Below are 22,755 nucleotides of genomic sequence, written 5' to 3'. Positions count from 1 at the left end.
TGCTTTCCCATGGCTTATCCGGAATCGGCAGTGGTTGTAACAACCCTGGTGCCTTTTGCCTGTCAAACTTGACCTTTTGGCAAACTATGCATGCTCGCACAAAGGCATCCACATCTCTCCTCAAGGTAGGCCAATAGAAGAACGTCTCTACCGCTTTAACTGTTGCATCAATGCCACGATGCCCTGCATACGGTGGGACATGACTCTCTTCCATGACCTTATGTTGCAGTGGCCTAGTGACACAAAGTCTGCCATGCATCATCATAAAACCATCTCTGAGGAGGTAGTGCTCGTGATGTTGCCCCTCTTGTAACTGTTCAAAGATCCTTGCAAAATCTTCATCAGCAATATACTGTTCCTTCATGTCATCTAACTCATGATGATAAGGAATTGACACAGCTGAAATTTGTGGCTTTCTTGATAACGCATCAGCCACAACATTCTTCTTGCCTTCCACATGCATAATCTGGAAGTGGAATGTTTCTTTCCATGGAACATTCTTTCCATGTTCCACATGCATAATCTGGAAGTGGAACATGGAAAGAATGTTTGCCCATCGCATATGCTTTTCGGATAACTTTGACTGTGTCAAGAAGTATCGCAAGGTCTGATGATCTGTTTGGACAACAAAATCAGCACCTAAGAGGTAGTGCTTCCAGCTAGAAAGCGCATGAATCACGGCCAAGAGCTCTTTCTCATAGACTTGCATAGTCCTCTCTAAACCATGAAACCGGCCCGTAGGGCGATAGGCGTTGGCTTTCATAGGCTACTACCCGTCCATCTTGCATTAGCACTGCTCCGATGCTACTGCCACAGGCGTCACACTGGACCACAAATGACTTCCTAAGATCTGGCAAAACAATAACTGGATCTGAAGTCAACTTTTCCTTTAAGAGACTAAAAGCTGAAATCTCTTTTTGGGTCCATCTGAAAGTGACCTCTTTCTTTTGCAATGCGTGAAGAGGCGATGCTATCTCTGCAAAATTTCTGATAAACCTTCTATAGTAGGAACACAATCCCAAGAAGCTTCTGACATCGTGCACAGTCTTCAAGTCTGGCCATGTCTTGATAGCTTCGACCTTTGCGGGATCCATTCTAACACCATCCTTTGAGACTATGTGGCCCAGAAAGTGGATCTCTTCGAGGAAGAATTCACTTTTCTTAGGATTGACAAGTAACCTGTGACTGCGCAGCTCTTCAAACACAATGGTCAAGTGACGCCTATGCTCCTCTTCATTCTTCGAATACACAATCATGTCATCGAAGAATGTTCCAACAAACTGTTGATGCGAGCGGAAAATCCGGTCCATCATTCTGTTGAACGTGGCAGGAGCATTTGTTAGCCCAAACGGCATCACTAGAAACTCATAAAGACCAAATGTCGTTCTAAACGCAGTCTTGTGCACATCCTCTGGGCTTATACGAATCTGATGGTACCCACTCTTCAGGTCTATCCTGCTGAAAATTGCAGCACCCTCTAAACGATCGAAAATATCATCAATTCTAGGAATAGGAAACCTATTCTTGATGGTATTCTTATTCAATGCACGGTAATCAATACACATGCGCCATGAGCCATCCTTCTTCTGCACTAGGAGCACTGGGGAGCAAAAGGGTGAAGAACTAGGCTGAATCAGCCCCTTCTCTAATAACTCCTCAACCTGCCCATAATCTCTTTCTGCTGCGCCGCACTAACCGTGTAGGGAGGTCTATTTGGTGGGCTACACCCTGGCACCAAATCTATCCTATGGTCCTCAGGTCTCTCTGGCGGCAATTGCGGCGGTAATGAATCAGAAAAACAGTCACTAAACTTTTGCAAAAATGTTGAACTTTCTTTATCTAACACAAATAAATTTGACTGATCACTATCTGAGACATCACGTGCAAAAATCAAGTACACAGAAAGATGATTCTTTATTACAGAAGTGATAGCAGAAGCAGATACAATAGGGACTGACTCTCCTTTAAGCTTTACATCCAAGATGTGAGTTTTGCCCCTATGCTGTACAGTGATCTTTTTGTTGTAGGCATCCAAGACTCCATGCACTCGGAACATCCACGGGATCCCCAACAAGGCGTCACAACCTTCCAGCGGCATGATGTAAAACTCTTCAGTGTCCACATACGACTGAATATGCAGACGCAGTTTTCCAATGATGGGAGTAACACACTCGGAGTGGCCAGGACATGCCAACCCTGCCTCTGCTGTGTATCCCATCTCTTCAGCTATGATGCCCAGCTTCATAGCTAACTCTGGTGAGATAAAGTTGGCTTTGGCACCTGGATCAAAGAAGATGAGTGCCGTCTGATCCCTAACTTTACCCCATGCCCTGCATAACTCACTGGCATCTGTGCTGGGCCTGTCACCCACCATGTCTGGCACTAAACCTGCCGTGGGTTTTGGCTTCTTGCCTTTCTGGTCTTCTTTATCCTCTGAGTCAGCTGGCCTTTTCCTTTGTGGACAATTGATAGAAATATGACCAGGCTGCTCGCATATAAAGCATTTGTTCTCAGCCATTAGGACCTTCTTTTCCTCGAGCGACTTGCGCACAAAAGGCTTCCTTTTCTGTTTCTTTGCCTGCGCTCCAGAAGTCCCAGTTGAATCCTTGTCTTTGGTGGCCTGTTCTGACCCCTGTGACGCATCAGGAGCCGTTTTCACAAAGGGCTTCTTAGCTGAATTTTTCTTTTGCTGCCCTCCTTTATCACTGCTCGGAAATCCACTGTCCTCTCCTTTCAACAGGGCAAGACCAGTGTTCGCAACTTCCATAAGCTGAGTAAGGGTAGCCACTCTATTCTTTGTACAGTAATCGCGAAGCCCTTTAGGCAACCCACAACAATACTTCTCTATCTGCTCTGTCAGTGGCACAAATCTGTAGGAGGTCACTGAGAGTAATGCTTTACAAAACCTCCTATTGTACTCCAGCAAGCTCTTGCACGAAGCTGCCGTAAGCTGGTGCCAATCTGTCAAGACATTGGCTTCAAATTCATTTGATAGCCAAGCAGATGCAAACATTTGCTTGAAGTAAACCCAAGTGGCGGGTGCCTGTCCTTGCATTAACAATGTCGTCCACCATGTCAGCGCATTGTCCTTTAAGAAAGTGGCAGCTTTCCTAACCTTCGAGGCCTCTGTAAAATTCCCTCCCGCATAAGCTGTATCAAACTGCTGGAGGAAAGTGAGTGCCTTTGTCTTGTCCTCGAAACCACTGAAGGTACTGAACTTTACTGCTGCACCACCTTCTTTGTAAGCCTTCGGCTTCTCTAGTGCCCCCAAGTTGTCATACTGAATGGTCTGCAACATGGGCACTGTACTAGGCATGATCGGCACGCCTTGGCCATTCACATTTTGCGTAAGAGGTGCGATATCTGGCTGCTGTCCAAAAAAACCAGCCATGCCAAAATGACCCTGTGGCACCCCAAGCTGGCCCTGGTTGCCGTGGAAACCTTGCTGCATGCCGATAGTACCATACATGGGGTTTGGCATGATGCCTTGCATACCCCCGAACACTGTTCCTGGCATGTACGGCTGACTTCCAGACGCATAACCAGCCATACTTTGGAACACTGATCCACCCCCGAAATACCCAGGATGTACCGTGGGTGGTGGAAAAACTGAGTGCATAGCCTGGTATCCAGCTCCCTGTCCATTCAAGACAGCATGCTGGCTCTGAAAGGTGGCGGGCTGAACTGGCATAACCTGTGGAATAGGCGTTCTAGCCACCTGTTCAAGCATGGGAGGAACCTGCTTTGGAGCCCCCGACTCCGCAACATGCGAGTGTTCCCTTTCCTCCTGCGCCTCATGAAGTACCTAGGCTTGAGCTTCAACAAGCTCCGTACGCGGCGTAGGTTGTCTATTTTGCTGTTGCACTGGTGGCGCTTGTAAGAATTCCATAAACCTCGGATTCTGCACCAGCTGCGAAAAGACATTCACCGCGGCAACTAACTGAGTCTTAAACGCATCATCCTCAAGTTGCCCTGTCATAAAGCCCTGTACTACTGGAGGGACATTCACGTTGACAGTAGGTACAGACTGACGTGGCCGTGAGCTCTCGCCAATCTCAAAAACCATAGGAATCTCCTGCCTGTCCTTTGGAGAGGAACCCTCTTCCATAATTCCCTTCCCCTTGTCGGCCATAGTGTAATCCCCGCGTTCTTGCACTGTGTGTCTTTACCCTGAACAATCCAGGCTCACTCTTTGAGGAAAAAGTGATTGATGTCCCGGCAACGGAACCATGAAACCGGCCCGTAGGGCGGTAGGCGTTGGCTTTCACCCGAAATTCTTTACTTTATACACACACAGAGCACTTTGCAAAGAGAACCTGCGACGGGAGTTAACACTTGAACACACACACGGCTCGGAAGCTAGAATGCTCCGAGCAGACGCCGACAACCTGTAGGCCCCAAAATTGGCGCCCCTTTCGGTATTTCTTTATTCTTTAGGAGGGTAAATTACAAGGTAAGGTCCCGGGAATCCTTCACGTGTATCCACCTAGATACCATTTGATTTGGCCAAATTTCGGTAGCATAACAGCCACAAAACTTGCGCGAAACCAATTCCCCTGCTGGAACTCGCTTGCACTGTCGTATACCCTCTAATTCCTGTCCAAAAACAGTAAATTCAGCACGCTGTATTTACTGGTTTTTGCCCTGTTTTCAGCCCCAAACAGTCCCCTAACTGTCCTTTGCCAGTGGGGCACGATTCCCAATGATCCTGGCATCCATATGGCTGAAAAACAGTGAATTTACAGCGCATACACAGCGCTGATTTTGCACCTGTACGGTGAGGTTATGACCCTCACCAGTGCCTGCTTTGGAGCAGCGGTTAGCTACCCCTGTTCCTGCTCAAGGAGGCTCTTGCCTCAGCACAAAAGCATGAACCCACACAACTGTACATCAGTCAAATGAGTAGCCCTCTTGTGGGGCATCACATAACTGCACGTAGGGGAGAAAGAGAGCAGTATGTAGCGTGCGGGGCATCACTCCCGTCACCATACTGTACATAGAGGGCAAGGTAAGCATTCCATAGCTTTTGTACCTGTTGCAATCCGCCTATGGCTGAAAATGGCGCCCCCTTTGTTGATATGCAGCTCGTTTTTGCCTCCCAGAGTGGCAGAATCGCTCACAAGCTGACACGTCGCCCAGTTTCCGAGTTTGGGCTTTCCCTGCTAAAAATATCTCAACTGGTGCGTCAGTTGACTTCGCGGCAGAGTTGTAAAGTGTTCCCCTAGTCATACCGAAGGTAATGACGCGAACACATTTCGTGGCCCAAAATAGCAGTTCCCTAAATTTTAGGAGATGCTTCCGTTGGGCTCCCACTGGTCTTCTGACCATCTATCCTCATTGGGACCGCATCCAAAAATGCAATGTGGCCCAACTGTCGGATACTTTTGGTTGGTAGTCCCACCTTGACTTTACGCCTTAATTGAGTTCACTTCCTAGTATCCACCAACTTGCTAAGTGCGACGGGGGGACCTATATGATCTTGCTCTGAGCCTAGACATCCTCTTATCATACGAATTCCAGTGCCGACCCCTTCCCGTCTGCGGGTGAATCTACCATTCACATTGGCCATACAATGTCCGACCGTTTGCTACTTCAAAAAGAGGGTCTTAAACAAATAAAATAAACCCCATTGGAAAGAAACCAACAACCAAGGTTAGCAGTTGCCACATCTCTGTGACATGGTTAATAACTGCCACGTCCTCGTGACAGTTTCAGTCGGAAGGAGACATTATTTATCTTTTCAGTGATCTGGAAAGGGCTATAAATATCGCATACTAAGCTTTGGAAAAAGCCTCTCCTTTCCCTTTTTCTTTCTCAAGCGTGCCTTCTCAAAACGTAAGAGCACCCAATCATCCTCCTTCAATTTCAAGTCACGACGATGGCGATCCGCTGCCTTTTCCGTCGTTCTTGAGACTTCTGCAAAGTCTCGCGAACCTTGGCAAAAGCCGTATCTAAGTCTCGCGTATATTCATCCGCTTCAAAGATCTTATCTTTCATGCTTAGGAAGGGTGGAACCTTCGCAGTACCTTCAACAATCTCAAATGGCGCCTTCCCCGTCGAAGAGTGTATCGTGTTATCGTAGGCAAATTCCACCAAAGGTAAGTACTTTTCCCATTGAGTCTTCTGATCCGAGATACAAGACTTCAATAAATCTAGAACCACAGAATTTGCAATCTCAGATTGCCCATCAGTCTGCGGGTGGAACAATGACGAGAACTGCAACCGCGTGCAAATGTTCTCCCAAATTGCCTTCCAATACAAACTCATAAATCTGGTCAAACTTAACCTTCTGGTATACTAAGCAACTGCGCACAAACTCTCCCACATCCTTTTTGAGTCTCGGCCAAAAGAAGTATCTCTCTACCCCTTTCATGGTGGTAGCAATGCCGCGGTGACCCGTAATAGGTGGACAATGGCATTCAGTCATAACGTTTTCCCTGAACAGCTGTGTAACGCACAACATGGTTTTTCTCGTCAAGTAGCCATCCCGAATGGAATATCCCGCTACTATCTCCCCATCCAGTATCCATGTGAAAACGTTTGCAAAATCTGTATCTGTGGCATACTGGTCGACCATATCCTCGAAGCTCCTATGATGTATCACGGAAATAGCCAGAACCAACGGCCTCCGAGACAAAGCATCTGCCACCACATTCTTCTCTCCCTGCACGTGGACAATCTGGAAGTGAAACTGTGACAAGATGTTCGCCCACCGCATCTGCTTTTCCGAAAGCTGCTTCTGTGACAAGAAGTAGCGCAAACTCTGATGGTCTGTAAAGACAGTAAAATCCACTCCAAGTAGGTAATGCCGCCACTGAGTAAGAGCATGGATAACCTCCAAAAGCTCTTTCTCATAAATTTGTGTTGTCATCTCCGGCCTTGAGAACAATCGGCTCTCGTAAGCAATGACATGGCCTTCTTGCATTAAGACCGCACCCAGACTACGACCACAAGCATCACAATAAACTTCAAATGACTTCTGCAAGTCCGGCAAAGTCAAAACTTGTCCTTGTCACGTGACACATCCCAACCCTATGTGTCCGTGGACAAGCTACACCACAACAGGGTTCAGTCAGTTCAATCAAGTCTAGATTAGCAGTGATCTGGCACTTTTGTGAGTCTATTCGTACACCGTGCATGCCCAGTCACTTAGCATAGATGCATATCCTCCGGTTGCACACAGCATGATCATCGGAATTTCCATCAGAATCCATTAGCATCAGTTAGGGGAATTTTCCAGTGCATTTAGCCTATTTTTCCTATTTTTGGTATTTTCACTTATTATTTTTAAGTGACTTTCCAACAAAGGTAGGTAGGGCAATTTTGCTAAGTTAATATATAAGCAAACCCAAGTTAGCACTTTCTGGCAGAAGAGGCAGCAGGAGCTTCCCGCTCAACAGGCAACTTCTCAGCAGTGCCCCCCCTCAGCAGTAGACCCTCGCCATCCACTCCTTCCCTTTGGTGTTTCCTCCCAGCAAGCCAGTGCCTACAAGTCCTCTTGCCTGGCGTTTTCCAACCTCAGCAAATACATCCTAGCCAGCGTTTTTCAGCCTTGACAAAAACGCCGGCATCACTTGCAGATTCAGCATTTTTTCAGCCTTGTCAAAAACGCCAGCTCGGCAATAGCAAAAATGCAGAATTCAGCAGTTGGATTCTCGCAGTTTTCAGCCTATGACACCGCAGTAGATCACCTCCAAGTTGGTTGCAGCTGTTCCCCCATTTTCAGCCATAAAAACGCAGCCAAAACAGTCATTTTCAGCCACCGAAACAGTCCCGAAATTCAGCGATTAGAAGATCTCAGATTTCAGCCATCAAGTTGTTGTCGTCACCACCGTCGTCGTCGTCGGCATCGTCGCCATTGCATCAGTCCATTGCATTCGCATTGTACGCTTTTGTGCAATCAAGTAGACCACTCTCGCCGACGAGTGGGGCCGTCGGAGGAGGGTTTTACAACCTCTCGGGTGTCGTATCTCTTCTCTCTCCTTCTCTCAGTCTCATTCACTTGCACGCACAATATCCACTCACTTTGTTCGTGATCATAGCACTCTCCATAAAGACGGAAGGCTCTCTCCTTCCCTAAGAACTAAAAGGAACCTTGAGCAATAAAGATCACTAATCTTGAGAAAATACAACATTCATTCCGCTCCACCTAACATTGGTATCAGAGCTTTGGAAGTGTTCTGCATTACTCGAGGAAAGAACCACAAGAACCACAAGAATTTTTTTGCTTGTTGCTATCGCCCGAACCCAAGTTTACTTGGGCGTGGCGATTCCTAATCGTGTTTTGTTGAAGAGTGACAGGAATCCCAAGAAAGAAGGGCTTGTCCAACCTCCCCTTGTGTCTCTTTTCACTCATTGAGAGAGGTCCGTGCACTTAGCGGCCGGCCAATCGACGTGAGGTGGGAAAAAGCAACCTTGGTGTGAGCGCAAGGCCGCCAAGGGGTGCGCCCACAGAAAAGGGTAGAACTCGGGTGAAGAGAAGATCCTTCTCCAACGCAATTTGCAAGTGAAAGAAAACCTCAAGAACCCCAAGAACCCAAGACCCTCAAAACTCAAGAACCTCAAGAACCCAAGATTCTCACGAATCAAGGACCTCAAGAACCTCAAGACCCTCTAGAACCCAAGTTCCTCCTGAACTTAAGAACCCACACCACAAGAACCCACAACTTCAGAATGATCATCACTCGAAGCGGAATGGATACTTCGCTTGGAGGTGATGAGCATGAGAGAGGCGAAGAAGAATTTTCCCCACCAGGAGGTTTTTCCGACCCTTCCCCTTTCCCATCTACAACAAGGATTGCACTAACTCCTATGGAGGCTTTCCACAAGAGGATGATGGACAAGAAGTTAGAAGACAAAGCAAGAGATGCCGAACGAGAAGCAGAAAGAAAAGCCTACAAAGAAGACATGGCAGCCATAGAGCGCCAGTACCAAGAACGAATGGCAGCCATAGCGCGTGTGAGCGAGCAAGCCCGCTTGGAAGCCAAAGCAAGACAAGCAGAATATGACTGCGAGACCAAAGCAAGAATGCAAGAGATGTTGCGACTCTTTTCTCGAATGCAGGCACAGATTCAACAGGATCGGGAAAAGGAGACTCTCTCAGTCTCTTCTTCTCCAAAGCATGATACACAGGATTTGCATGATTGTGTGAAGCATGATAATGTTTTGATTGACAATGATAAGCACAATGATTTGCACGATGATTTGAATGACAAGCATGATGATTTGGATGAAAAAGATAAGCATGATGATTCGAATGATATTGCTAAGCATGATGATTTGGTGACAATGATAAGCATGATGATTTGCATGATCAAGATGTGATTTCTCACCAGCATGATGAATTGCATGAAGATGATGTGATTGTTCACAAGGATGATGTGTTAGTGGATGCTTTTTCTAGCGAAGCTAACCTCGTTGTAGAATCGATCAATCACCAAGAATCGATCTTGGCTTTCGAGTCGAGGTCCACAGATCCCCCACAAGAAGATTCGATAGATCCCGAAGAAGCGATCTTGGCTCTCGAGCCTTGGTCCAAAGAACCATCACAGGAAGTATTATGGGTTCGCATGATTGATACGCACGCATTGTTCGAGTGTTTCATTCGTGAAGTTTTCCTGTATTTTAGTCAGCATCGTTATGTGATCCCTTTTCCTAGGCATGACATATTGTATGTTGAGCACGTTTTCCTCATGGATGAGCACGAATGTATGCGGATTGTTCATGAAAAGTTGAAAAGTTTGTATGTAAGGAAGTCACATTCCATGTCTCTTCCTTGGCATTCCGAGAGAGCACATAATTGTATGAGCACCACGCATGGGCATTTCCATTGTGATTTGCCACAGTTGATTGATTTCGATCAAACAGAAAAGATTCGACCTCATTGTTTGCATGTGTTTGATGAACGGGTTGTCATTCCGTCTATTTGTTCATCTACATTGCATGCACAGTCTTTAGAGAAGACAAGATTTTTTTCCTTCACTTTACATGGAATGGGTATGTTCATGGTTTTGTGTTGGAAAAGGTTTCAGGAATTTTCAGCCATGGAGATTCTTGAAGACGAAAGGAGCAGGACTCTGGACGAAGTTGAAGCATCAAAGGAGCCACAGAAGACTTTGAGTCGCTTTCGGCACGGCCCAAAGAAGCAAGCGTTGCAGACCTTTACGAAGTTCAAGTACCGCACGACCCACACAGCAGAGTGGGCCGACAAAGGGTCCCTTCCAGGATTCCGGATGCTGTTGGCGATCTCCCTCGACGCCATACAGTTAGGTACCAGTACCTCACTTTGAAAAGGAGGGGATGTCACGTGACACATCCCAACCCTATGTGTCCGTGGACAAGCTACACCACAGCAGGGTTCAGTCAGTTCAATCAAGTCTAGATTAGCAGTGATCTGGCACTTTTGTGAGTCTATTCGTACACCGTGCATGAGCAGTCACTTAGCATAGATGCATATCCTCCGGTTGCACACAGCATGATCATCGGAATTCCCATCAGAATCCATTAGCATCAATTAGGGGAATTTTCCAGTGCATTTAGCCTATTTTCCCTATTTTTGGTATTTTCACTTATTATTTTTAAGTGACTTTCCAACAAAAGTAGGTAGGGCAATTTTGCTAAGTTAATATATAAGCAAACCCAAGTTAGCACTTTCTGGCAGAAGAGGCAGCAAGAGCTTCCCGCTCAACAGGCAACTTCTCAGCAGTACCCCCCCTCAGCAGTAGACCCTCGCCATCCACTCCTTCCCTTTGGCGTTTCCTCTTAGCAAGCCAGTGCCTACAAGTCCTCTTGCCTGGCGTTTTCCAACCTCAGCAGATACATCCTAGCCAGCGTTTTTCAGCCTTGACAAAAACGCAAGCATCACTTGCAGATTCAGCGTTTTTTCAGCCTTGTCAAAAACGCCAGCTCAGCAGTAGAAAAAACGCAGAATTCAGCAATTGGATTCTCGCAGTTTTCAGCCTATGACACCGTAGTAGATCACCCCCAAGTTGGTTGCAGCTGTTCCCCCATTTTCAGCCATAAAAACGCAGCCAAAACAGTCATTTTCAGCCACCGAAATTCAGCGATTAGAAGATCTCAGATTTCAGCCATCAAGTTGTCGTCGTCACCACTGTCATCGTCGTCGGCATCGTCGCCATTGCATAAGTCCATTGCATTCGCATTGTACGCTTTTGTGCAATCAAGTAAACCACTCTCGCCGGCGAGAGTGGGGCCTTCGGAGGAGGGTTTTACAACCTCTCGGGTGTCGTATCTCTTCTCTCTCCTTCTCTCAGTCTCATTCACTTGCACGCACAATATCCACTCACTTTGTTCATGATCATAGCACTCTCCATAAAGACGGAAGGCTCTCTCCTTCCCTAAGAACTAAAAGGAACCTTGAGCAATAAAGATCACTAATCTTGAGAAAATACAACATTCATTCCGCTGCACCTAACACTCCTGTAGTCAATTTCTCTTTCAATGTCTGAAAAGCAGTCACCTCTGTGGATCCCCACGAGAAAGGGACTCCTTTCTGTGTCAAGATATGCAAAGGGGAAGCAATCTCTGCAAACTTTCAAATGAACCGCCTGTAGTACGAACATAGTCCCAAGAAGCTTCTAACTTCATGGACATTCTTCAAATCGGACCAATCACGTATAGTCTATAACTTGGCCGGATCCATTTGCACTCTTGCTGCTGAGACAATGTGTCCCAAAAAGTGTATCTCTGGTAGAAAAAAATCACTTTTCTTTGCATTAATCACTAACTTGTGATCTCGTAATGCCTGAAAGACCTGAAGCAGATGATCTCTATGTTATGCCTCATTCTTGGAGAAAACAATGATGTCGTCAAAGAAAGTGCCAACAAATATCCTGTACTCAAAAAATCATGTCCATCATCCGGTTAAATGTCGCAGGAGCATTGGTTAAGCCAAAAGGCATCACCAAAAACTCAAATAACCCAAAAGTCGTCCAAAAAGATGTCTTGTAGACGTCTCCCGGCGCGATTTTGATTTGATGATATCCGATCCTAGGAATCGGAAATCTGTTCTTGATAGTGATTTTGTTGAGAGCTCTATAATTGATGCACGTTCTCCAAGATCCATCTTTCTTCAAAACCAACAACACTGGAGAGCAATACGGTGAAGTACTAGGCTGGACAAGACCCGTTTCCAAAAGGTCTTTCACTTGGTTCATAATCTCTTCATTCTGTGCTCGGCTCACACGGTTGGCCGGCTCGGTGGTGTGCTTCCAGGTATCAGATCAATGGTATGATCTTCAGAACGAGCAGGTGGTAACTCGCCTGGTAGGCCTTCTGAGAAGCAATCGGCGTGAGAGTGGAGAAAATCTTGGCGTTCTTTATCAAGTTTAGACATATTTGTCCTATCCTTATCACTCAATTCTTTCATACAGATCGAGTAAACAAACAGACTGGATTTCATTAATTTAGAAATGGCCGAAGCCGATACAATAGGGACAAACTCGCCCATCAGTTTAATATCAAGTACAAGGGTTCTACCCTGTTCTGTAGTCAATGTCGCTTTCCTCGCCCGATAATTGACCACGGCGTTGTTCTTGTGGTAGTAGGGAATCCCTAAGAGAACATCACAACCTTCCAAAGGCATTATAAAAAAGTCCTCATGCCCCAAATACCCCTGACAATGCAACCGAAGTTTGCCAATAACAGGTGTAATGGCCACGTCCCTGCCGGGTGCCGCTAGAACGGCCTCCGCAAGTGGTCCCATCCGATCGGAAGTGATCTCGAGCCGCGCCGCCAATTCCGATGAAATGAAGTTGGCCTTGGCTCCTCCAGCAAAGAAGATCAGGGCCTCTTGATCTTTCACTTTGCCCCAAGCTCGGCAAAGTTTTGTACTCTCGTCCATGGTGTTGGGATCGGTACCCACACAATCTGGAACCAGTCCTGTTTTCATCTTGCCTTTTTGTCCACGTTCCTTAGCTACTCTTGAACTCTCAGGCCTGTCGTCGTCCTTATCATTATGTTCTTTCTGTACCTTTTTAGGGCACTTCGCGGAGATATGTCCACGCTCCCTGCATCCAAAGCACTTCCCCTCTCTGATAAAGCGAGCTCTCTCCTGAGGAGTAAGCTTGGGTCGTGCATCCTTCTTCTCTGGGTCGCTCTTTCTCTTTCTACTTTCATTCCCAGAAGTCTGTTCGGCTCGTTGTGTCGTGACCTCATCCGTGGGAAAGGTCACACTGCCAAAGTGAATGGCAAAGTCCCGCTTCGCATGACTCATCAACTCCTGAATAGAAGCTAACTTCTGTTTCAAGCAGTGATCTCGGATCTCTGTAGGTAGACCCAAGGTGAACCGCTCAATCTGTTGTCTGAATGAGATCTTCTTGAATGAAGAGGCAGGTAGAAAAGAGCTCCAGAATCTCTCATATCTCTCTTGGTCATCCGAAGATGGTTCCAAGCAGCTCGTATATCGCGTTCATACTCTTGCGTCAACCAAGAAGAAATAAAAAGCTTCTTAAATTTCAGCCATTTAACTGGCGCAGCCTTGTTTAAAAGAAGCGTGGACCACCAAGTTCGAGCATTCCCCTTAAAATAAGAGGCAGCTCTCCGAATCTTGGAGTGCTCTGAGTAGCGTCCTCCCGTGAAAGCGATGTCAAACTGCTGTATAAAAGACAAAGCCTTCGAAGCATCTTTGTATCCTGAAAAAGTGTCAAATTGGATCGACTGTCCACCTTCCTTAAACTCTCGGACTTTCTTGCTTTTATCTTCCAGAAAGTCATACTCGTTGGCTTTATAAAAATTCTTCTTGTTCGCATAAAATTTTCCGTCATCAAAGTCTGAACTGTCTGTAGTCGAGTCCTCTGTACAACTGTCACTCATTGGGCGAGATTTAAACTTCCTTGCCTTTTTCTTGCCCTTTCCGAACCGTTGTTTCTTGCTTCGCTTTTTACCTTTTCTGTCTTCTTCGCTCGAATCTGAAGAGCTAGAAGAAATGACAGAAGAAAAAAGAAGAAGAACTGGGTACTTCTTCAAATCGAACACGCTTCTTCTGTTTCTTTGCTTTGTCAAACGTCGACTGACGACCCAAATACCCCGGGAAGTCAGTGCCTTTCTTCTGCTTTTTACCGTGCTTTTTGGCTTTCTTTAGCGCGTCAAAAAGCTGAGCAATCTGTGCATCAACCACCTCTGCTAATTCCTTCTCTGAATATTGCTTGTGATCAGAAGGTTTCTTGAGAGCGGATTTCGGGGTTGGTGTTGTGGTTTTCTGCCACTGCACATGCACTTCCTGAAAAAAAGTCTCGCTCATATATTTTGCCAACTTCGAGTCCTTCGCAAAACTAAGCATCATCTTTGTTGCATCGCCAATCAATTGACGACGCTTCATCTCTCGTTGCTCCGCCTGAGTAGGCCGAGGCGGGCCATACTCTCTGCCGAAATCTTCGTTGTGATCCCTACCCGCATCTCCAGATGCAGAGGGAGTGGACTGATCCTTGCGTGAACCATACGTGCCGCGGAAAAAAATTGGGGATCGGATTTCCCGTAGAAGAGAAATCGGCCGTGCTCTGATACCACTGTAACAAACTTGGACACTCCAAGTCAAGAATCAATCACGACAGCACCAAATAAGCACTTCAAAACAATTCACAGATCACAATAGATTTGCACTCGCCCGGCGGAGTTCCGTGCCTAGAGATATTGGCCCCAAAGACTGGCGCCCCTTTCGATATTTCTTTATATATTAATCAACGTTCAAAGTACAAGAGAGCGGTTAGGGTTTCACTCTGAGACTCTGCGTCCAGATGCTCCGCAGAGTGAGCCCAAAACCGCTTATTTAAAGTTTTACAAGGGTTGCCAAAAGCAGAGCCCCAAAAGCTTCCAAATCAAAAGCAAAGTGTTCTCTCCCTATCTCACACAAGCTCTCTTGAGTCTTGTAAAATAAAAAGCAATGTAATTCTCTCTCTGTCTCTCCTTGATATTGCGTAGAGAAAAAAGCTGACGCCCAAAAGCTGAAAATCCAACCCGTAAATCCCGACGCAAATCCTGGAAGTCTGTACTGCTGCCACGTGGCATTTTTGCCGCCAGAATTAGGATTTCAGCCACAGTTAGGGTTTCAACAGAGTTAGGGTTAGGGTTTCCAGAATTAGGGTTTCTGCATATTAGGGTTTCTGGCAAAAATTAGGGTTTGTAGGTTTTAGGGTTTCTACAAAGTAGCCAAGTCATCACTTTGTGACATCTGGCGTCCGTGTGGCTGAAAAACAGTCGATTTACAGCGCATACACAACACTGAAAATACACCTGTACGGTGAGGTTATGACCCTCACCCGTGCCTGCTTTGGAGTAGCATTTAGCTACCCCTGTTCCTGCTCAAGAAGGCTCTTGCCTCAGCACAAAAACATGAAACCACACAGCTGTACATCAATCAAATGAAGAGCCCTCTTGTGGGGCATCACATAACTGCACGTAGGGGGGAGAGAGAGCAGTGTGTAGTGTACAGGGCATCACTCCTAGCACCACATCGTACATGCGAGGGAAAGAAAGCACTCCATAGCTCTTAATCTGTGACAAAATGCAAAGTGAGGCCTCTCCCAGCTTAAATTTCAGCGCCCATTTTTCTGAATGAGGCAAGTGCATGAAATTCTACCACTTGGGGCTATTACAAGCTTTTGCCCGTTTCGGGATTGTCGCCTAAAAATCTCCCAACTGGTTGCCCAATTGACCTCGCGGCAGAGTTGTAAAATGTTCCCTTGGTCATACCGAAGGTAATGACGCGAACACATTTCACGGCCCAAAATAGCAGTTCCCTAATTTTTAGAAATTGCTTCTGTTGGGCTCCCACCGGTCATCTGACCATCTATCCTCATTGGGACCGCATTCAAAAGTGCAATGTAGCCAACTATCAAATACTTTCTGTTGGTGATCCCACCTTGACTTTATGCCTTTATTGAGTTCACTTCCTAGTATCCATCAACTTGTTAAGTGCGACGAGGAGACCTACATGACCTTGCACTGAGCCTAGACATCCTCTTACTATACGAATTCCAGTGCCGACCAACTTCCCGTTTGCGGTTGAAACTACCATTCACATTGGCCATACAATGTCCAACCATTTGCAACTTCAGAAAGAGGGTCTCAAAAATAAAACAAAAATCATTGGAAAGAAACCAACAACTAAGGTTAGCAATTGCCACGTCCTCGTGACATAGTTAACAGTTGCCACATCCTCGTGACAGCGTCGTTGTTTACCAAGATAGACCTAAAGAGTGGGTACCATCACATACGCATTAGGCCCGAAGATGTCCATACGACTGCGTTCAGGACAACTTGTCATGCCATTCATGCCATTCGGTCTCACAAATGCTCCTGCCACGTTCAATAGAACGATGGACAAAATATTTAGACCACACAAAAACTTCGTGGGTACATTCTTTGATGACATGCTTGTCAATTCAAAGTCTGAATAGGAGCATAGGAATCACTTGACTGCAGTTTTCATTGAGCTACGCAAGAACAGGCTACTCATTAATGCGAAGAACAATGAATTCTTTTTGGAAGAGATTCACTTCCTTGGGCACATTGTTTCAAAGGATGGGGTACGTATGGATCCCGCTAAAGTGGAAGCAATAAGGTCATGATTGTCAACTCAAATTCTGAATAGGAGCATAGGGATCACTTGACCGTAGTTTTCATTGAGCTACGCAAGAACAAGCTACTCATTAATGCGAAGAACAATGAATTCTTTTTGGAAGAGATTCACTTCCTTGGGCACATTGTTTCAAAGGATGGGTACATATGGATCCCGCTAAAGTGGAAGCAATAAGGTCATGGCCAGACTTAAGGTCCCTACATGATATTCGAAGCTTTCTAGGCTTATGTTCCTACTACAGGAGGTTCATCTGAAATTTTTCTAAGATTGCTTCTCCACTCCATGCACTACAAGGAAAAGGAGTTACTTTCAAGTGGACAGCCAAGGAAATTCTAGCCTTCAAACACTTGAAAGAGAAGCTCACTTTAGACTATCCATGCCTCTTCTAGAACTCCCCCATCCAATACCGTTGAGGGTAACCGGTTGATTAAGTACATAGACGTACTTACAGCTCTCGCCCAAAGCTCAAGCGGTAGGCCTGCATGTAGATGCATGCTTCGTGCTCGCTCCAATATTGTTCTGTTCATCCTTTCAGAATTACCATTTTGTTGAGGTGTCCTTGGGGTTGTCCTTTGCCTCCGAATGCCATTGCTAGCACAAAAGCTTTCAAAAGCTTGGCTGCAATATTCGCCTCCATTGTCGGATCTGAGGCATTTAACCTTGGTACCTGTTTCATTCGCCAATCATTTTGCCAGATCTTTCGAAACCTTTTGTGGTTCAATGTGATGCATATGGCTACAACCTTGGTGCAATTCTAATGCAGAATGGCTGAGTGCATATGAGAGAAGAATTCTTTTGAAGACCGAAAAGAACTTGCAAGTTTGAGAAAGAACTGTTGGCAGTAATTCACACTCTCACTAGTTGGAAACACTATCTGCTAGGGGCTGATTTTGTTGTCCAAACAGACCATCAAACCTTGCGATAGTTTCTCACACAAATGAAGTTGTCTGAGAAACACATGCGATGGGCAAACATCTTGTCAATGTTCCATTTTCAGATTGTGCATCGAATGCATCCCAATAAGCCTTGCGTAATTTCAGTCTGCTTTTCCCCACGCAATTCAGCCTGCTTTTGTTTCGTACGCTGTCACGTGACACATCCAACCCTATGTGTCAATGGACAAGATACAGCATGACCAGGGTTCAGTTCAATCAATCAGTCTAGATTAGAAGTGATCTGGCACTTTTGTGAGTCTATTCGTAGACCGTGCATGCCCAGTCACTTAGTGTAGATGCATATCCTCTGGTTGCACACAACATGATCATCAGTATTCCCACGAGAATCCATTAGATTCCATCAGGGGAATTTTCCAGTGCATTTAGCCTATTTTACCTATTTTTGGCATTTTTCACTTATTAATTTAAGTGACTTTCCAACAAAAGTAGGTAGGGCAATTTGGGTAAGAAAATATATAAGCAAACCAAAGCTAGCATTTAATGGCAGAAGAGGCAGCAGGAGCACATGCTCAACAGGCACCTTCTCAGCAGAACCCAAGCAAAACCCCCCAAGAGACCTAGTGTTTTTGCTCCACAGCAACAGCCTAGCGTTTTTGGACCAAATCAGCCAACGATTAACACTTGCAGATTCCGACAGCAGCAGGACATCAGATCGGCCTAGCGTTTTGCGTTTGCAAGACAACCGGCGTCAGAATTGCAGATTTTCAGCCCTAGCGTTTTTGCATCTGCAGCCAACCCTAGCGTTTTGCAGATTCTCCGCGACGGAAAGTCAAGGAACATCAGTGTTTTCAGTTTTCAGCAGTTAGTACCCGCAGATCGAGTCCCAAACCTCGCTGATCTCACCTTCCCGCAGCAGTTCCTCACCGCACGGTCAGTTTCCATCAGGTTTACAGTTTCAGCCCGGAAAACGCAGATTTCAGCATCTGCGTTTTCAGAGCGTCATCGTCGCATCGTCGTCATCGACATCCTCACCAACATAGAGTCAAAATTCAGCAGATAGACGATTAGCAGATTTCAGCCCATAGCGATTTTGGACAGCCGTAAAAAGATTGCAGATTTCAGCCCTTAGGTCGACTTCGTCATCGTCGACATAGTCTAGACTTGCATCAGTCTCGTGCATCACCATTGTACCAGATTGTGCAATCAATAGTAAACCACTCTCGCCGACAAGAGTGGGGCCTTCGGAGGAGGGTTTTACAACGTCTCAGGTGTCGTATCTCTCTCAGTCTCATACACTTGCACACACAGTATCCATTCACTTTGTTTGTGATCATAGCATTCTCTCATTAAGAACGGAAGGCTCTACCTTCCATAAGAGCAAAAGGAACCTTGAGCACAGTTCGGAGCACTCATCTTGAGCAAAGCGCAAACATTCATTCCGCTGCACCTAACATACGCACTGCCACGTCAGCAGCTCAGCGTGAAACGCGCCGCAATTCATGGAGTCCGTACGGTGGTGCCACATCAGCAAGTCAACGGATTTTCCAAGTCCGCCAGCCAGTCGGGGAGGGGGTGTGTGTGTCTGATGCCACGTCACCCACTTGTGACAGAAAAGACAAGTTTAAGGAAAAGAAAAGGCAAGGAATGCTTGTTTCCAAAGCTCGGTATGCGATATTATGGTCCTTTTCAGACTTCAAAAAAGATCAGCGATATAGCTTACAGGTTGAAGCTACCAAAAGGCTGGAAAATACATAATGCTTTTATGTCAGACTTCTAAAGCCCTTTGTTGGTGATGTGCTAGAGAATATGCTTGATGACGAACAGCCCAAAGTGGAAGAGTTGGATGAGATTCTTTTTCCTGAATAGATATTGGCACATAAGGAAAGGAAGGTTAGAGGAAAGGTTGCTCGACGCTATTTAATGAAGTTCAAGAACTATCCATCTTTGGATGCCAAATGGATGGAAGAGCCTGAATTGGTTGATTCACATCAATTGCTGCAACTGTATCTTGAGGCCTTTCAGATGGAACCCACAGTGACTTGATGTAGCTCTATGGAGCAAGGTGAGAGCATGGCTCATGATGCTCAAAGGAGTAGTTAAGCAATTGTATCTACTCTTTCCATAAAGAATTTGACTAGAGAAGTTTGTACTTGAGAGTACACCAAAAAACTTCTATGCTTGATATTTGTGTGGTAGCCAGGTCGGTGGGATTGTTTAATCGTCCAACGCTACATTTCCGGAAGCATGTATATCTTGGATTCCCATCATAGAATAAATGTGATATCAGGAGATATCAGCATGCATTATTGGCATGCAAGCGAGATCGCTTGCAATATTTCAAGGGTGGGTTATGTAAAATGGCTGGTGAGAGACACACTCTAAGCCTCTTGACTCTCAAACATATTAGCAATGTTGATCAAGCCTCATAATCATTCGCCATTTCACCTAAAATGAGAGGAGTAGAACTTGCAAAAAAAATTCTCCCTCCTCGACTTCAAGTCTAGAATCTCTTCAGGCTTTTGTAAATGCGCACATATAACAAGAAAATCAGACAGACATCCAGCTTCCCATAAGTCTTTTTCTGCAAGTATGACTTAATGAAACAGCATGCATGGCAGAGCTGCGTCAGCCCAAAATATCCATACAATGTTTTAGCTTTTGAGTATCATATCCACCCAACTTCACCACATTATATAGGAAGATTGTTGGCACACGTATGGTAAGCAAAGGAAAATCAGTGTTTACTCCATACATGAGAGATAAAACACGCTTCGGGGATATTCATAAAGGCAGCTAGAAAAAATAAGCTTTTGTATCTTTGGGTATTTGAGCAACAAGCTCTGGCATATATCCTTAGGTTACTATCCAAACACAAGTAATCAATGCTGTAATAGATTATCTCAGCCTTTTGAAAGCAACACGACAATACTGGAGCTCCAAATCACGGTGTGGCTCAATGGTTGGCTCGACCTTATGCTGCAGTTTTGTGAATTTTTTGTCAATTCCTATCACAGCAACTTAGCAATGCGACTGTCAGATTAAAAATTGCATATTTGTACTTGCGCCTGAGGCAGAAAATCAAACTTTCATCATCAAGTGGATCGCATGTCATAAAAGAAGCCTAAAACAGAGCAGCATAGCCCATCCAAAAGATACAAACCATTAAACACTGTTCTGGCAAATGTCTCTCTGCAAAGAAGAACTAGGTCTGTTGTGTCTGTCTACAAACTCAGCCAATCTTGTTCTCAGGAGGTTGGTTCAGCCCAATTTCCCCTTCTAAATCTCTGCAAAATCACATAACGTAGCTGATAACGTTGCTGATGCCATCTTGTACAAAGAGCGTCTCCTTTACAGACCCATATTTGGACCAGACCTTAGAAATTACCTTAGCTACGTTTGAAAAAGAGATCAAAATGGGCTTTGTTGATCAAACTTAAAGTGATACACATGTACAGAAGGTCATAATACCCGTCATATAGAGAGGTAGCAACATCCGGTAAAGCACTCTGGATTGAGCATTTTCTGCGGAAAGGAGCAGGAATTGGGCTGTTGAAAGAAAATTTGGAGCCGAAGAGAGTTGAACGCAAGGTGCGTTCACGGCTGTATCCTACAGCGCGATCTCCTGAAGCGCACGGTGTATGGAGGCGCAACAACATGGCGAAGGGAGGAACCAGTCCTGCTCAGAGTGGGGAATTAATCCGGAACACTCTCCAAGCTCACGCAATGCTCACCATTGCCATTACCACTGCTAACTTGCTAACAAGACGATTTGCGACATAGCTCATGGAGAACGTGAGTCTTCTGACATGACCTCTAGGCCTATGACAAATCCTGTCCATAAAATCTCCCGATTTTTTATTCCCCTTGGCCACGCAAAGGAAACGATCACATTAAGCTTCGTATTTTTTGGACGTGCATGGGAAGGGCTGACAACTAGAAAGCGAGCAAAAAATGAAATGAAATGAAATGTACAATTAATGTATGCAAAGCCTATTTAAGTCTCCGAAAAATACAAAGCCTTTCATAACGTCTCAAGTGCCTAAGTTAAGGGTGAGTTTAAGAAATGAAAAGACCTATGAAGGTGTTTTCCATCTCTTTTATTTTCCATTTAGCGTTTTTTTTTTTTCTCTTTAAAGTGTCCTTGCACTATGCAGGCAATAATTTATTTATTTTTTTAGAAGCCGCTACGAAGACCTAGAGAGAGCTAGAAATGATATGAAATGAATGTTATATCAAAAGGCCAAATGACCTACCATACCAAACTGGTGCAATCCAATACAATGTCCAGGTACAAAACAAAATAAAGTAGGTTCGGAACTGGAAAAGCGAATTTTGGAGAACGCTCGCTACTGCTGCTCGCCCCCCCCTTGCTGCGCCATCGCTACCCCCCCCCCCCCCCCCCCCCCCCCTGCGCACTGACCCCCCCCCCCCCCCCCCCCCCCCCCCCCCCCCCTGCCCCTGCGCGCTGCCGCCCGCCTGCCCCTGCCGCTCCGCCCCCCCCGCCCCCCCCCCCCCCCCGTTTTCGCGCTGCCCCAAAGGCTGCCCGCTGTCCTCCTCTCGCGTTGCCATCCCCACCCCACCCCCCCGCTCGCTGTCGCTTGTGCACCCGCACATTACTCGGCTGCCCACTTCGCCCTCGCCGTCCCCCCATCCCCCCCCCCCCCCGTCCTCTTTGCTCCCGAAGGTTTTCTGCACCTGGCTCGGCAACGCTTTCTCTTCGGACAAGTGCTTGGCGTACTCGTTCGCAGATTTTCTTCATCGCCCGCTTCTTCGACTCAGCAGTAGACACGGATGGAGGCTCCAGCTCCACCTCAGAGGGACTCGCCTGAAGCCCCCTCGCCCGACCCCGCTGAGCCCACCATTCGACTTGCTCTTACGCCGGCAGAGCAAACGAGCCTTGCCACAGAGGTAGAACGCTTGCAGGCGACTTCTGTCATCTGCAAGGTTCTCGGCACTCGTCCCAGCAAAGGAGAGCTGCGAGATCTTCTCCAAGCCCGCCTCCTCGCAGAGGTGGGCAAGATCTTGGATGTCCAGATTCTCGGACGGGGGTACTACCAGATTGAGTTCGCGACTTCCGAGATGGCTTCCAAGGTCATAGCTATGAGTCCACTGGCCACCGAGCAGCACGCGCCCACTTTTGACAGTGGTGACATGGTTTTGACCCGTCTTCGGATGTGCTAGTAGAGGAGGCGGACATCCCCATATCAGTCTGCTTTCCGGGTTTACGGAGGGAGTACCTTCCACTTCTCTCCAGGATTGGCT

At 46.2% G+C, this 22,755-nt stretch overlaps 1 protein-coding gene across 2 annotated transcripts in view; it reads right to left on the bottom strand.

Moving 5' to 3' along the window:
• Positions 1-21,364, bottom strand: part of LOC147450001 (uncharacterized) — a 108,226-nt gene extending 86,862 nt beyond the window's left edge. The window contains exons 1-2 of one of the 2 annotated variants that reach the window (XM_086522347.1): positions 20,962-21,084; positions 20,654-20,777 (exon numbers count right to left, since the gene is read on the bottom strand). Coding sequence is in view for 1 of the 2 variants with exons in the window: in XM_086522346.1 (XP_086378472.1) it covers positions 20,962-21,149 (188 nt within the window). In the remaining variant the exon portion in view is untranslated. Of the gene's footprint in view, positions 1-20,653; positions 20,778-20,961 lie in introns of both variants that reach the window. The other variant, XM_086522346.1, reaches the window with a different exon arrangement.
• Positions 21,365-22,755: the final 1,391 nt, after the last annotated feature.

This window comes from Adiantum capillus-veneris, chromosome 10 (assembly GCF_014529385.1).
Source record: "Adiantum capillus-veneris isolate H3 chromosome 10, ASM1452938v2, whole genome shotgun sequence".
In the NCBI taxonomy this organism is placed as follows: Eukaryota; Viridiplantae; Streptophyta; class Polypodiopsida; order Polypodiales; family Pteridaceae; genus Adiantum; species Adiantum capillus-veneris.
This window is presented reverse-complemented; position numbering and strand designations above follow the sequence as displayed.